The 15282-nt window shown below is 43.8% G+C and overlaps 1 protein-coding gene across 4 annotated transcripts in view; it reads left to right on the top strand.

The window, feature by feature from the left end:
• Positions 1 to 15282, top strand: part of ZNF592 (zinc finger protein 592) — a 77942-nt gene that overhangs the window by 6325 nt on the left and 56335 nt on the right. For all 4 annotated transcript variants that reach the window (XM_072800796.1, XM_072800786.1, XM_072800746.1 and 1 more), the window contains one exon: positions 4237 to 4319. In XM_072800796.1, the coding sequence (XP_072656897.1) occupies positions 4310 to 4319 (10 nt within the window). In that variant the 5' untranslated portion in view covers positions 4237 to 4309. Of the gene's footprint in view, positions 1 to 4236; positions 4320 to 15282 lie in introns of those variants that run through there.

Here is a 15282-nt window from a genome sequence, read left to right on the forward strand (position 1 = left end):
GCTCAACGTTTTTCATGAAGTTATAGTCAAACTGTCTGGAGGGGCTGCAGTCTCATCTGAAGGCTTAACTGAAGGATCAACTTCCATGCTCCACTCATGTGACTGTTGGTAGGTCTCAATTATTCTTGGACTACTGGATTTAAGCCTCAGTTTCTAGCTGGCTATTAACTCCAGATCTCCTTCAGTTTTGTGCCATGTGGGCCTCTCTTTCAGGCAGCTTGCAACACGGCAGCTATCTTCCATCAGAGTGAATGATCGAAGAGAGAAAGAATCAGTTTAAGAATAGGATTATCAGGGGGATCCCTGGGTGGCTCAGTGGCTTAGTGCCTGCCTTCGGCCCAGGGCGTGATCCTGGAGTCCTGGGATCGAGTTCCACATCAGGATCCCTACATGGAGCCCATTTCTCCCTCTGCCTGTGTCTCTGCCTCTCTCTCTCTCTCTCTCTGTCTCTCATGAATAAATAAATAAAATCTTTTTTTTTTTTTAATTTATGATAGTCACAGAGAGAGAGAGAGAGAGGCAGAGACACAGGCAGAGGGAGAAGCGGGCTCCATGCACTGGGAGCCTGATGTGGGATTCGATCCCGGGTCTCCAGGATCGCGCCCTGGGCCAAAGGCAGGCGCCAAACCGCTGTGCCACCCAGGGATACCTAAATAAATAAAATCTTAAAAAAAAAAAAAGGACATAAAAAAGCTCAGGCAGAAAATCTCTCATTTCTTCTCTCCCTCAATTTCTTCCCTTTAACTTCTTTTCCTAGCATATAATCATGTTCAAATATATCTTACAAAATTTTTATGCTGAGTGTTTTATGGAGGTATAATTTACATATAGTAAAATGTAGAAGTAGGATGTATACAGCTCAATGAATTTCAAAAGATAGACATAGTCATTTATCACCTATATCCTTTTTCAATTCACTGAAAACTGGTTTCTATCCCCAACCCATGGCTGAAAGCCATAAAATAGCCTCTTAAAATCCCTTTACAGCTTTGGGTCCCCTTTTCAGTTTGCTGCCTGCCTCTCTGGCTTGTGGTTCTCAGTCTCCATCATGAACTCTTTAGCTTACTCCTTAAATGGAGGAATCCCACACTACTTCTCATTCTACAGTGTCTCTGGGTGACTTTATCTGTTCTCATGACTTCAACTACCCTCTCTGTGCATTTGCCTCTCTAATATCTATAGCTCTGATCTCCTCCTGGATGTCGACTTTTATGTTAACTGCTTCTGGACATCTCCACTTGGATGTCCAGCAGACATCTCAAAATTACTGTGTCCCAAATGTCACATCTCCCCATCCTCACTACTCCCCATTAAAGACTTGTTCTTTCTCTTATGTTCCAAATCTGTATAAAAGGCACCATCCAATCACAAAAATAAGAGATCTAATTGTTATTCTTGATTCTTCCTTCTCACTTGCCAAATCCAATTAGTCACCAATCTTGTTATTCTACTTTCTTAATATCTCTCTTATTCATCCACTTTCTCCAACCCCACTGTCACTACCTTGGTTCATGCTACTTATGCTGATTGTTGCAATGAACTCCTAACCAGTCCTTCATCCTGTAGTCTTTCTCCCATGTCTTGCCTCACTCCAAACACTTCTCCATACTGCAGCCTGAGTGATTTATTCAAACCATAAAATTTTTAAATTATTTATTTATTTATTTATTTATTTATTTATTTATTTATTTATTCATGATAGACATAGAGAGAGAGAGAAGCAGAGACACAGTAGGAGGGAGAAGCAGGGTCCATGCCGGGAGCCCGACGTGGGACTCGATCCCGGGACTCCAGGATTGCACCCTGGGCCAAAGGCAGGCGCCAAACCGCTGAGCCACCCAGGGATCCCCCTCAAACCATAAATTTGATGATGTTACTTCCTTACGTAAAACTTTTCAGTAGGTCTTCCTGACTTTCAGGATAATGGCCAAATTCTTTAGCATGCTACAAAAGGTATTTTGTGTTCTGGTCCCTGCGTACCTCTCCTGCTGTTCTTACTCTCCTCATGTTTGAGAGTACATAGTTCCCTGAATGCTCCATGCTCTTGCTTTTGTGTAAGCTTCTTCCACTGCCTGAAGAGTTCTCCAGGGCAGCCCTGGTGGCTCGGCGGTTTGGCGCCGCCTTCAGCCCAGGGCTGGATCCTGGAGACCTGGGATCGAGTCCCATGTCGGGCTCCCTGTTTGGAGCCTGCTTCTCCCTCTGCCTGTGTCTATGCCTCTTCCCCCCCCCCCATCTGTGTGTCTGTCATGAATAAATAAATAAAATCTTAAAAAAAAAAAAGAGTTATCCATCTCACTCCAACACCTTTTATTTCTCCTTGCCTTTCAAATTAAGCTCATGCATCAGGTCCTCTGGGAAGCCTCCACTGCACTTCTACTTGCAGTCTTGCCATCTAATTATGTATCTGTCGCTCTCACCAGACTATGAGTTTCCTGGGGGCCTTCTTACTTATCTTTTTACTCCCAGAATATTACATGAAAGAAACACTCAAAGAAAGTTGTTAAATGAATGAATGGAGATACTAAGGCCCGGGAGGCTTAGCCTGCCCAGAGACAGGTGGATCAAGCCAAACTCTAAGGATAAGATTGTCTTCATTCAGATCTTGGCCACATTCTGGTGTCCCAGAATATGTGCTCAAGGCTGAAACAGGATTTATCAAAGTAAAGAGCAGAAGACATAGCCCTAGTCCTTGAAGAATTTTCGGTATCATTTGCAGCAGAAAAAAAAATAAATAGAAGCTATCTTAGTGAAAGGAAACAAATAGTTAAGGTATAACTGTCAGCCTATAGAAACTCAAGAGAGGAGGAAGAGTCTTTCAGGCTCTGTCAAAGGACACTTTCTCCTCTATCAAAGGAGACTTCTGAGGGATGCTGGGCCACAGCTGGGCCGGTGTGGCAATGTGAAGGAGGAAGCATAATGTCCAGCACAAACTAGAAATGGGGTTAGGTGTGGAGTGCTTTCTTCCTGTGAGCTTACAGTCTTGAGGAACAGACAGACTGAGCAAGAAATAACTGGGATGAAAAGAATCTGGTAGGAAGGAATAGGACCTAGAGAAATTAATATAAGCTGAGTCGATCTGGAAAGGCTTAATGAAGTTCCCCTGCAGTTCTGGAGCGAAAACAGTGTGTCTTATGAAAATAATTCAGATATGTAGTGATTCCAGATTCTAGGTAAAGACATAAAGCCTAAGGCATTACATTTCCCAAATATGGGACTCTGACATGCTATCTTCTCTGCTCACGGGACTGCCAACCTTCCCGACATATAACTCTTTAGACCCCACCCCATCACTATGGCATGTCTTATATTTTCTTTCGTACATAGCCTGGTGGTCTGCCTGAAGGAAACATCTTTTTATAGAGATTAAGTCAGATTCACTTGGCTTTATTTATTTATTTGAAAGATTTTATTTATTCATGAGAGACACAGAGAGAGAAAGAGAGAGAGAGGCAGAGACACAGGCAGAGGGAGAAGCAGGCTCCATGCAGGGAGCCTGATGTGGGACTCGATCCCAGGACTCCAGGTCAGGCCCTGAGCTGAAGGTGGCGCTAAACCGCTGAGCGCCCCCCCTCCCCCCCTTCCCGGGCTGCCCCTTCACTTGGCTTTTCAGAGATCAACCACTCACTAGCTGCATGATCCTGGGCCAATGGGTTAACTCTTTTTTTTTTTTTAAGTTTATTTTTATTTGTTTAAGTAATCTCTATACCCAATGTGCAGCTTAAGTTCATAACCCTAAGATCAAGAGCCTCATGCTCTTCAGACTGAGCCAGCCAGTTGCCCCAAGTTAACTCTTTTTTAAAAATTTGTCATATTTTGGGATCCCTGGGTGGCGCAGCGCTTTGGCGCCTGCCTTTGGCCCAGGGCGCAATCCTGGAGACCTGGGATCAAATCCCACGTCGGGCTCCCGGTGCATGGAGCCTGCTTCTCCCTCTGCCTATGTCTCTGCCTCTCTCTCTCTCTGTGTGACTATCATAAATAAAATAAAATAAATTTGTCATATTTTAAAAAATATTTTATTTATTTACTTATTTGTGTATTTGAGAGAGAGAGAATGGTGGGGAGGGTAGAGGGAGATAAGAATCTTGAGCAGACTCTGTGCTGAGTGTGGAGCCCCACATGGGGCTCAATCTCATGACCCTGAGATCATGACCTGAGCCAAAGTCAAGGGTTGGATGCTTAACTGACTGAGCCACTCAGGCTCCTATAAGTTAACTCTTTTTTTTTTTTAATCCTCAGTTTTCTGGGTGTAAAGTGGACTAGAAGATCATTTTCATCATTTGAATATTAAACATGTTAATGAGGCTGTTGGATGACAAATGGTAAGTGGACAATGAATGTTAATAATTATTAAAAACAAGAAGTGGGTTCAGACTGATGTCCAAATGCACAGAAAGTCAATCTGTCATAATAGCTGAACCCTGGTTCATCGCTTCTGTACGAATCAAATGTGTCTACCCCCAGAAGCAAAGTTGACTCCATTCTTTAAAAAAAAACCCTATTCAAAATAACCATGATGACCTTCCCAATGAAGGAAGTGGTGGGTGGAAGGGGAAGGTTCCTGTATAACCCTGCTAGGAAGGGAAGTGGCCCAGGAGCATCAAGTCAAACCAGTGCGCGGGTCACACTGAAAGCCTAGTTCTTCCCTGATACCACCTTCCAAAAGGATCCTGTGTGGGTTTGCTGGGAGGACACATCCATCCCAGCCTTCCTTAGCTCAGGTCAGGGGCAAAAGAGATGAGACTTTCTGCCTACTAACCCAATGGCCATGGACATCAGAGAGTCTGATTTTTAAAAGATGCAACAACTCTGTGTTAACAGTGGGTGTCAGGCAGAAATCTCATTCTCCTAAATTAAAGGTGCCTTCTATGCAGAGAGATTACTAGAAGTCACTCAAATCTTCCTGGGAGGTTTCTGGGGAGCTCTCTTAAAAAGTCCTGGACAGCTGCAGGAACAGCCTTCTGAGGTGGTGTGTGTGTATATGCAGTGGGGGTGGGGAGACACCAATTTCCTGTTTGGCCATTCTGCTTTGGCTAAAAGCAGAAAGGGACTCTGTTTTGTTCTATAGGTTCTTAGAGAGGAGAGAGTATGTTGTGAATGTGGAGGTCTTGTGGAGGAAGGATCAATCATGGGGCTGATTTTAGGCTCTCCTCTGACCAGGGCTTATATCTTCTCCATCACTGATGAATTTGCCTTTTGACCTCTTGCATTTTATAATAAATAATAGAGAAACTGAAGCCTTCTAGAAAGGCTCTATCTCTGCTGTTTTTTGTTTTGTTTTGTTTTTGCCACGTCCCATTTACTTCTGTTCTGTATTTCCCTTGCATCCGAATAAACCAAAGAACCTACCTTCCCACTCCAAGGGGGAAGCAAGAAAGTTAATCATTTTCTGAGTTTCGTCCTAGGCCCCCAAACACCTGATAACATCTAAAAAGTACTGGATCCCAAACATGTTCCAGGACATTAGCTTCGAACAAAACTCATCTGATACTGGCATCAACACCCTCTACCTTCAATCATTTATGAAATAACACCTATTGTTCACCTGACACTTGCCTTCGATCAGACCCTAGCCTGGATTCCTGAAGGAACACGTACCCTGAACCCCTTTCCAGTGTAAATTCCTGAACCCAAGCGAGGAAGAGACTCACTCACTTTTCCTGACTCTCCCAGACACTCTGTCTGCTATATCTATCACTTACGCTATTCAGTAAACTCCGTTCTCACTTCCTCCTGGCTTCTGTTTTATTTCTATCCTGCACATAGCCAGAGACCCTTTTGGCTGGTCCTAAAGGACCCCCTCTGGGTCCTCAGATCTGGCCTGCCTCCAACAACTTGATAGTTTAAAGGATCTTTTTGGAAATCTGTTGAGGCAGTAAATCACCACTGGAAATGTGGTTTGTGTAAATCTGGATTTGAATATAATGTTCTCCTAATGCAACTGCATTAAAAAATATGATCATTAGTGATCATTTATACATGCACTCAAGTAAAAAAAAACACTTACCTAAAGGCTGCTATGTAGCCTGTCTTCTAGGTGCTGGTGGCTGAAACTGCATGATTAGGCCACTGCTTCCCTCAATTCGTTTGATCTGACATTCCTTGCTAATCCCTCATCCTACAATTCAGGCATTTGCAAAAATTTGCAGCCCCAAGATATGACAAAGGGGCTAATCAAGTGAGCTCTGAAGCCAAGCTGCTCTACTCCTTCCAAACTGTTTGATTCTGGACAAGTCATTTTAAAGTGACTTAACCTCTCTGCACCTCCATTTCTTTACCTGTAAACAGGCATTGTGGGACCTAGGGGCTTCTATGGAGATAAAGTGAGCTTAGAATATGAACTATGAGACTAGAGCCTGACACTTAGTAAATAATGATCATCATTATCATCAGAATGTCCTTCCGTTTGGAGGCCTGACAATCCTACTTTTGTCAGATTCTGTTTCAGTGGGAAGGCCACACAGACCTCCCCCAAGGCAGAGTTAACATCTGTTCATTAGTTCTACTCCTGTATTTTATATGTACTTTTATATGACCTTTATTACATAGAAGTTTGATTGCGTTCAAATTTCTGAATCAAAAAGAAGTCTTCAGGGCCTGACATGATCGGAAAAGAGAGTAATCACTATAGGAGAACTTCTTGCTTGTCTAGAAGATGGCTTACCAAAGAACAGACTCCTCCCTACAGAGAACACAGTGCTGGTGACCAGAGGGGAGATGGGTGGGATGAATGGGAGAAGTAGGTGATGGAGTTCAAGCATACACTTACCATGATGAGCACTGAGTAATATGTGGATGTGTTCAATCACTATACTGTACACCTGAAGCTACTATCACACTGCATGTTAACTATACTGGAATTAAAAAGAGAAAGAGAGAGAAAAAAAAAAAAAGAAAAAAGAGTAGCTCATTAACTCATCTGAGTGTGTCACTAGTAAACTTGGACTGAACTGGTGAAGGAATATTTTCAGGGTGGAGTGCTTCCTGTCCTGGCCCTGCCTATAACCCATTTGTCAACATCCTGCCTCCCAGCCCGCACTATTGACTGGGCTGCCTGGAGAATGATGCCTGATACCAGCATTTCTTCTTGGCTGGGAGACTAACCACAGGGAACTGCTTTCAGTTCCACAAAAGGCTTCTGGGCCTTCCTTACCACGGCTCTTTCTGCCTCCAGCATTTTCCACCTCTCCCTTCTCCCTTTTGCTTAGTGGCTCTTCCTTCCATCTTCCTCTCTCTTTTCTGATCTCCTGAGATAGATTCCATTATTTTCCCAGGTGGCCGCTCAGCTCCTCATGCTGGCCCATTCACGACACTTACTACATTTTATTGTAACAATTTCTCTGGCTTTTCTGCTAACTTGCAGGTTTCACAAGCCAGGAACTGTGGCTAGAAGACTAACCCCAGGCACAGTCCCTGACCTATAGGTGATGTGTAGTAACTGGTGCTAGGAGCAAATGTGAATGAATGAGTGAATGAACAGAAGGAGTAAATGCTTGGTAGCAGGCACCCACCTGTGTCATTGTCTTTTTATCTTTCCAAGTGATTCTGTGCACTGTGGGGCTTTAAAAAAAAAAAAAAGAAAATGAAAAAAAAAAAAAAAAAGGCCTCAGCATCTCTCAAGGAAAGGAAGAAAATTGATCAGGAGACCAATACCTGAAACATTTAGGATTACAAACTAAAGACTCAGCATCTGAAAGTTTTCTCCCACTCCCTTCAAAATCCAGCCCTTTTCAATTCAACATGTTTTAAGAGAAAAAAAGTTGGGCAGCCCGGGTGGCTCAGCGGTTTAGCACCGCCTTCAGCCCAGGGTGTAATTCTGGAGGTCCAGGATTGAGTCCCATGTCGGGCTCCCTGCTTGGAGCCTGCTTCTCCCTCTGCCTGTGTCTCTGCCTCTCTCTCTCTCTGTCTCTGTGTCTCTCATGAATGAATAAATAAATAAAATCTTAAAAAAAAAGAGAGAAAGTAAAAGAAAAAATATATATAGACAAATGCTTTAAGGTCAGAATGTTAAGTATGGTTCTCTCTAAGTCTATGTTGACTGACACGGAGGCCACTAGCCAGAGAGGCCACTGACCACTCCAAAGGAGGCTAGTTCAGGTTGACATGTACTGCAAGTGCAAGACACATTCTAGATCTTGAAGGCATAACATGAAAAAAAGAATTTAAACTATTGGTCATATTGTAGTCATATGATTATAAGTTGAAATGATAGTTGTTGTTGTTGTTGTTCTTCTTCTTCTACTACTTCTTTTTTCATTAATTAGTAGGCACCACGACCAGAAAGGGGCTTGAACTCACTGCTTCAGGATCAAGAGGAACATGCTCGGCCATGCATGAGCCTGCATGGCTCAGCGGGTTAAATGTCTGCCTTCAGCTCAGATCATGATCCCAGGGTCCTGGGATTGAGTCCCACGTTGGGAGTCCCTGCACGGCAGGGAGCCTGCTTCTCCCTCTCCTTCCCACTTGTGCTCTCTCTCTCACTATCTCTGTCTCTCTGTCTCTCTCTCTCTCTCAAGTAAATAAATAAAATTAAAAAAAAAAAAAAAGAATCTCATGCTTCACTGAGTTAGCCAAGTGCCCTAGTAGTACTTCTGATATATTCAGTTAAATAAAACACACTCAATTTGATTTCACTTGTTTCTCTTCATTGTTTTTAATAGGGCTACTAGATAACTTAAAATGGCATTTGAGGGGCACCTGGGTGACTCAGTGGCTGAGTGTCTCCCTTTGGCTCAGTTCAAAATCCCAGGGTCCTGGAATCAAGTCCTGCATCAGGCTCCCCACAGGGAGCCTGCTTCTCCCTCTGCCTGTGTCTCTGCCTCTCTCTGTGTGTCTCTCATGAATAAATAAAATCTTTAAAAAAACAAAAAGGCATTTGTGAGCACGTAGAGGTTAGTTTGCAAGCGGGATCAGGTGGTTACCTCCTTTCTGCTCAGAGCTGCTTTTTTTTTTTTTTTTTTTCCAGTCCTTTCCTGGTCTGCTGGTTGCGCTTGAACCCTGGCATTTTCTTCACTGCCTTTGGTGTGACCTCCAGGGCTGGGACTTTGGTGTGGCAATAGGGTCTGCTCCATGTGTCCTGACCTTGGGTCCTGTTTGCCCAATTACTTACCACAGCCCTCAGTTTTTGTCTCTGGCCCTGGCCTGTGACCTGACCGTAACACTACACAGTTCCCTTTGGGCTCTGGTTTGGTTGTGGTTTTCTCTGTGTTCCCTGCATGTGGGAGTTTGGCAAAAAGAAACGAAATCTGTTCTTCAGGCAGTTATTTTGAAATCCCTATTGGAAAATATCGATAGATGAAAAATATAGTATAAAATGCTGCAAGTTGATCATTATAATAAACAACTTGTCAACATATACAAACTGTTTCCCCTCTGTTCTCTTGAGTTCACGAAGATTGATTCTCCCACAAAGCAACCATTTGGGTAGAGGGTTGAGTGAATCAGTTGGACCACATAACTGTTCTGAGTCTTCAGCTAACTTTCTCAGCCATGTCCAATGAGTTCTTTCACTTCAGAAAGGTCAGCTCAGTCCTCTGGCTTGAACTTACTTCTTTTTTTTTTTTTTTTTTTTTAAATTTTTTTTTTTTGAATTAACTTTCTATGTCAAGTTAGGCTTTCCCAATCATGCCAACTTTAAAAGTCCTTATGCTTATACATGTGAGTGGGAAGGAGAATAACTCTAAATAAACACAAATTTCAAGCACAAATGTGTCTTCCAAATCTTTACCTGGGTGCCAAGGGAAGTATTTCTCCTCCTCGTTACCATTAACTTTTCTGCCTGCCTGTGGTATACGGGCCAGTAAGCATTGGTGCTTTGGAGTGATACGACCTAGGTTTTTTTTTTTTTTTTCTTTTAAAGATTTTATTCATTTGTTAATGAGAGACAGACAGAGAGAGAGAGAGAGAGAGAGAGAGAGAGGCAGAGACACAGGCAGAGGGAGAAGCAGGCTCCGTGCAGGGAGCCTGATGTGGGACTCTATCCCAGGTCTCCAGGATCAGGCCCTGGGCTGAAGGCGGCGCCAAACCGCTGAGCCACCCCGGCTGACTGATGACCTAGGTTTAAATCCTGGTTCTGTCACACACTAGCAGTGTGATTTGGGGCAAGTCACTGAACTTCTCTAAGCCTCAGTCTTCTCCTCTATATATTGGGGATAACATCATCTCATGGAAAACACATGGCCCAGAGGAGCTGTTTATTACATTATTAGCCACTGACCAGGGGCCTCACTCCTCCCTTTCCTGCTAACATCTACCACAGCTGCCTTTGGCTTAAAAAATTATATATATCGGGGTACCTGGGTGGCTCAGTGGTTGAGTGTCTACCTTCGGCTCAGGATGTGATCCTGAGGTCCTGGGATCGATAGGGTCTGGCATTGGGCTTCCTGCAGGGAGCCTGCTTCTCCCTCTGCCTATGTCTCTGCCTCTCTCTCTGTGTCTTTCATGAATAAATAAATAAAATCTTTAAAAAATTATATATATCATATGTATACACATATGTATCTTTCCTGACTTTTAGAAAGAAAAATATGCCCCACTTGACTCTCTTTTTGGTTAATGCCTTACTTTCTTCCTCATTCCATAGTCAGATCTTAGATGGTGAATAGCTTACTGCCGTCCTTTCTTTCCCTTCTTCCCAACCATGTATCATCTGCTCTGGCACTAGCGTGATCCTCAAGATACCACTTCAGCAGTGACCAGTCGGTTGGCAACCCCAGTGGTGCCCTGTCCATCCCTGTGCTTCCTGACTTCACTCAGTGCTCACTGCCCCTTCTTGAGATGGTTTTCTTGTCCTGTAGTTCTAATGACCACCAGAAATTTCCCAGACAGATCAGTGTCCCTATAAACTCATGGGCACTGAGTGATCCGTTGTAATCTCACCTCCTCTACTGGCTATCCCCTCTTTAAAATGCTAAATTGCTGGAGACTTGAGACTAGTCCTCCGTCTTCAGACCTTCCACCAGCCCCTGCTCCCTGCCCCTCCCCCAAGGGTGACATTCCTTCTCATTGGCCTGTGGTTACTAGGAGCCAGCACCTGCAGCCACACCACAGCCAACTCCTCCCCTCCAGCTCACAAGCGGAAGTGGCTTCCCAGCTAAAGCAAGACCCTCCACCTCTACCCTAGAGCCCTCCCTTAGGCCTTCTGGGCACCTTTAGGGGAAAGGACAGATCATTAGTGATTTGCCTTCAGCCTTTCCCACTCCACTATGTCCTCCCAGCAGCATTTAGGATCTCATCCATCTTTATTTTTAAAAATTTGTTTTAAATATTTTATTTATTTATTTGACAGAGAAGAGAGAGAGGGAGCGACCAAGTGAGAGAGCGCATACAAGTAGGGAGCCCAAAGAAGGACTCAATCTCAGGACCCTGATATCATGACCTGAGCTGGAGGCAGATACTCAACATACAGAGCCACCCAGATGCCCCAGGGATCTCATTCATCTTTAAAAAATTATATTTTTTCTTTGCCCTCACTTCCCCCTCTAGTTACTGCCTTCTCTCCCCTCCTCCATTTTAGCCAAAGCTCTTGAAATCAAGCCCATGCTCTCTGCTTCCTCCTTTTGCTTTCCACTCTGGTTTCTGCCTTAAGGCTCTGCCAAGGGCTCCCTCCATGCCTTGAATTCCAAGTGCTTTATTGGGATGTAGGATTCCCTTAAAAATGAGGGTGGTAATAGTCCTGTCTCTGTGAAACACCTGCAGAGTGCAAATGGATTTTGCAAACTAGCCAAGGTCATCTGGCAAGGGTTTGAAACTAGCCAGTTGGGCTTAGAGTCTGTGCTGTTTGTTGACCACCATGCCACACTGTACTCGGTGCTTCAAACTGGATGGTGTCTGTGCCCAGCCCTCGGCACCGTGCCTTGCATATAGTAGGAGACGCACCAACATGTCTGAGTGAATGAACTCATACTGCCACCACGGTTCTTTGTCTCTTGCTCTTAGAATAACCCACTGATCAAAGGTTTTTAAAAATTGCAGGGGCAAAGGCTTCTGGCTGACTCGGTCGATTGGTGGAGCATATGACTCTTGATCTTGGGGCCATAAGTTTGAGCCCCACAGTGGGTTTAGAAATGACTTAAATAAATAAAACTAAAAAAATAAAAAGCTTAAAAAGTGGAGGGGCGGGGCAGCCTGGGTTGCTCAGCGGTTTAGCGCTGCCTTCGGCTCAGGTTGTGATCCTGGAGTCCCGAGATCGAGTCCCACGTTGGGCTCCCTGCATGGAGCCTACTTCTCCCTTTGCCTGTGTTTCTGCCCACCCCCTCTGTCTCTCATGAATAAATAAATAAAATAAAATCTTTTTAAAAAAGTGAAGGGGCTGAGGTTTATGTATATTTTTCTGAAAGAAGGCTTCATTTTCATTAATGCCCCCCCCCAAAGGTTAATAACTTCTTGATTCATTCATTTCTCTCTCTTTGGTTTTAGTTTCCCCATCCTCCTCCCTTACACTGTACACTGCCATTAAATGACTAGATTGCCAGCATTTTTATTTATTTATTTATTATTTTTAAAATTTTTATTTATTTATGATAGTCACAGAGAGAGAGAGAGAGAGAGAGAGGCAGAGACACAGGCAGAGGGAGAAGCAGGCTCCATGCACCGGGAGCCCGATGTGGGATTCGATCCCGGGTCTCCAGGATTGCGCCCTGGGTCAAAGGCAGGCGCCAAACCGCTGCGCCACCCAGGGATCCCCTTATTTATATTTTTTTATATCAGCGTTTTAATTTAATTCTGTCGCTGGTAAAAATGTAAGAACAAATAACCCCCCTGTACCAAAAGTAGCTCTGAGTGCCTCATCGGCTGGCTGCCTCCAAGATAAAAATCAAACACTTTGGTGCAATGGCTAAGACTTTGAGTTATCAAGCCCCAGAACTTTTTACCAGTACTATCGTTCATTTTTCCCCTCCTTGAATCTTCTGTTCCAGTCCAACTGAAGTCTTGTGCCTTTGAAACGTCTGTTCTGACCCACATTTCAGTAGTTCCTTCCGTAGCAATATGTTAGATTCTTGATCTAAGCCTGGACTTCTCCTGGGGCTGATAATAGGAGGATGACTACTACACAGTCCTTACTTTTGAGAAACTATCTAATCTGGGAGACATACGTGAAAGCAAAATCCCCAAGTTGGTTGGGAAGACAAACTCATGGGAGTTATTCCTGCTTGGAGGTGGGGAGGGTCTGACATACAGGAGGCTTTCTCTAAGCTAGATGTGTCTGTCTGTATTCTTTATACATTTCTTTTATGACAAGCATGCATTAATTTTGTAACCAGGAAAAAAGTCTTAACAGGTAAAGACTGTGATTCACTCAATTCTGACTCTTGAATGCCAAGAGGAAAAAAACCTGTAATCGCCCAAGAATTAGTAAAATTAGGGGCACCTGGCTGGTTTAGTTGGTGAAGCATGTGATTCTTGATCTCTAGGTTGTGAGTAATGGGCAGAAAAGATAAGAAAAGGTGCATGATAAAGGGGTTAGACATTATTCCACATTGTAAGCAAACAAGAGCTTTGGAGGATTTTAAGCAGGGTACTGACATGATTCATTTCAGGAAGATTCTCACCACAGAGTGGAGGACTAGTTGGAGGGTGCTGGAGGAAGTAAGGTATTGTGATCTTTGTCCAGGTGAGAGATACACATGGCCTAATTTACTCAGGAGTCCTGGTGTGTGTGTGTGTGTGTGTGTGTGTGTGTGTGTGTATGTGCGCGCGCGCGTGCGTGCGTGCGGGGCGGGGGACCTCTAAGTTAAGAGGTTTTTAAGACATAGAATGGGCAGAATTTTATTTTCCTGCTTTCCCATATCTTTATAACACTTATCATTTCTTGACATATTTACTTATCTATGGTCTGTCTCCCCCCACCAGGATGTAAATTGCAGGAGAGCAAGGATATTAATTTTGTTCCCTACTCAATCCCCAGGGCCTAACAGTTCCTGGCACATGATAGGTACTAAACAATTATTTGTTGAAGGCATACAGTTTAGCTAGGAAGGAGAAATATAGGGTAATAGCCAATAGGGGAAGATTTCCAAACTCTAGTCTAATTTAGCTCCTGTATCTCCTATTAATCTCTTCCAGAGCTCAGTCTCCAGTTAAGTGTTTGCCCCAAAATAAAATGTGTCTGCTTCTGCCTCTCGTCCTTGTCTCAGCCTGAGCTAACAATCTTTCCTGTTCCCTCTACATTCCCTACCTGCCCTCCAGCTACCTCTACTTTTTCCTCTGTAGAAACCCTGGTTTTCTGGATTCCCTTAAGATCCTTGGCCAGATGCTTAGACAGTTTTCATATTTTTTAAAAAGATTTTTATTTTTATATTATTTTATTTTTTAAAGATTTTATTTGTTTACTCATGAGAGAGAGAGAGAGAGAGAGAGGCAGAGACACAGGCAGAGGGAGAAGGGAGCTTGATGCGGGTCTTGATCCCAGGATCCTGGGATCTTGCCCTGAGCGGAAGGCAGCTCAACCGCTGAGCCACTCAGGCGTCCCTAAAAAGATTTTTATTTATTTATGAGAGACACAGAGACATAGGCAGAGGGAGAAGCAGGCTCCCTGTGGGGAACCTGATGTGGGACTCGATCCCAGGACCCTGGCTGGGATCACGCTGAGCCAAAGGCAGATGCTCAACCACTGAGCCACCCAGGTGCCCCAATGAGTTCTCACATTGTTATACGATCACATACCTGCTAGATACTCTGCCTTTGTCTTTCTAGATCCACACTCTGTCCTTTTCCAGAGGCTGGCCTTGAAGGACACTGTCATCTGGGCTCACTTGCCCTTAGGCTCCCACTTGGATTTAGCCAGTGGGGGAGGTACCATAGGAGACCTGAGGGCAAGAGAGAGAGGTAGGGCTGCACTTCTGTAAGTTCCTATTGGCTCTCTTTCCTTCAGCTATTGTTCTCACGAAGTACTAGTTTCAGGCCTCTGGCTGATAATGGCTTCTCAGCAGATGCCAGTCCTGGGTTGCTTTACTATCCCTTGTTGGTTTCAACCCTGCCCGCATCTTTGTATATGGTCCCTTCATTAGCTCTCTTCAGTTACACATTTTGAGCAGGCCATCTGTTTCCTGCTGATCTTGGAGGATACAAAAGCAAAGATACAGAATTCTATCTTTTTTGAAAAGTTGAAATATGATTCACGAAATTCACCCTTTTAAAGTATACAGTTCAGTTTCAGGTTCCTAGTAGAGTAGAACAAATTGTATCTTTTCCCAAATAATATGCAATCAAATGTTTTCCAAGTTACTCCTTTCTGCTTACTCAGTGGTAAGTTACACAATGTTATACATAGTTAAGTTACTCCAA

The sequence above is a fragment of the Canis lupus genome, chromosome 2 (genome assembly GCF_048164855.1).
Source record: "Canis lupus baileyi chromosome 2, mCanLup2.hap1, whole genome shotgun sequence".
Lineage (NCBI taxonomy): Eukaryota > Metazoa > Chordata > Mammalia > Carnivora > Canidae > Canis > Canis lupus.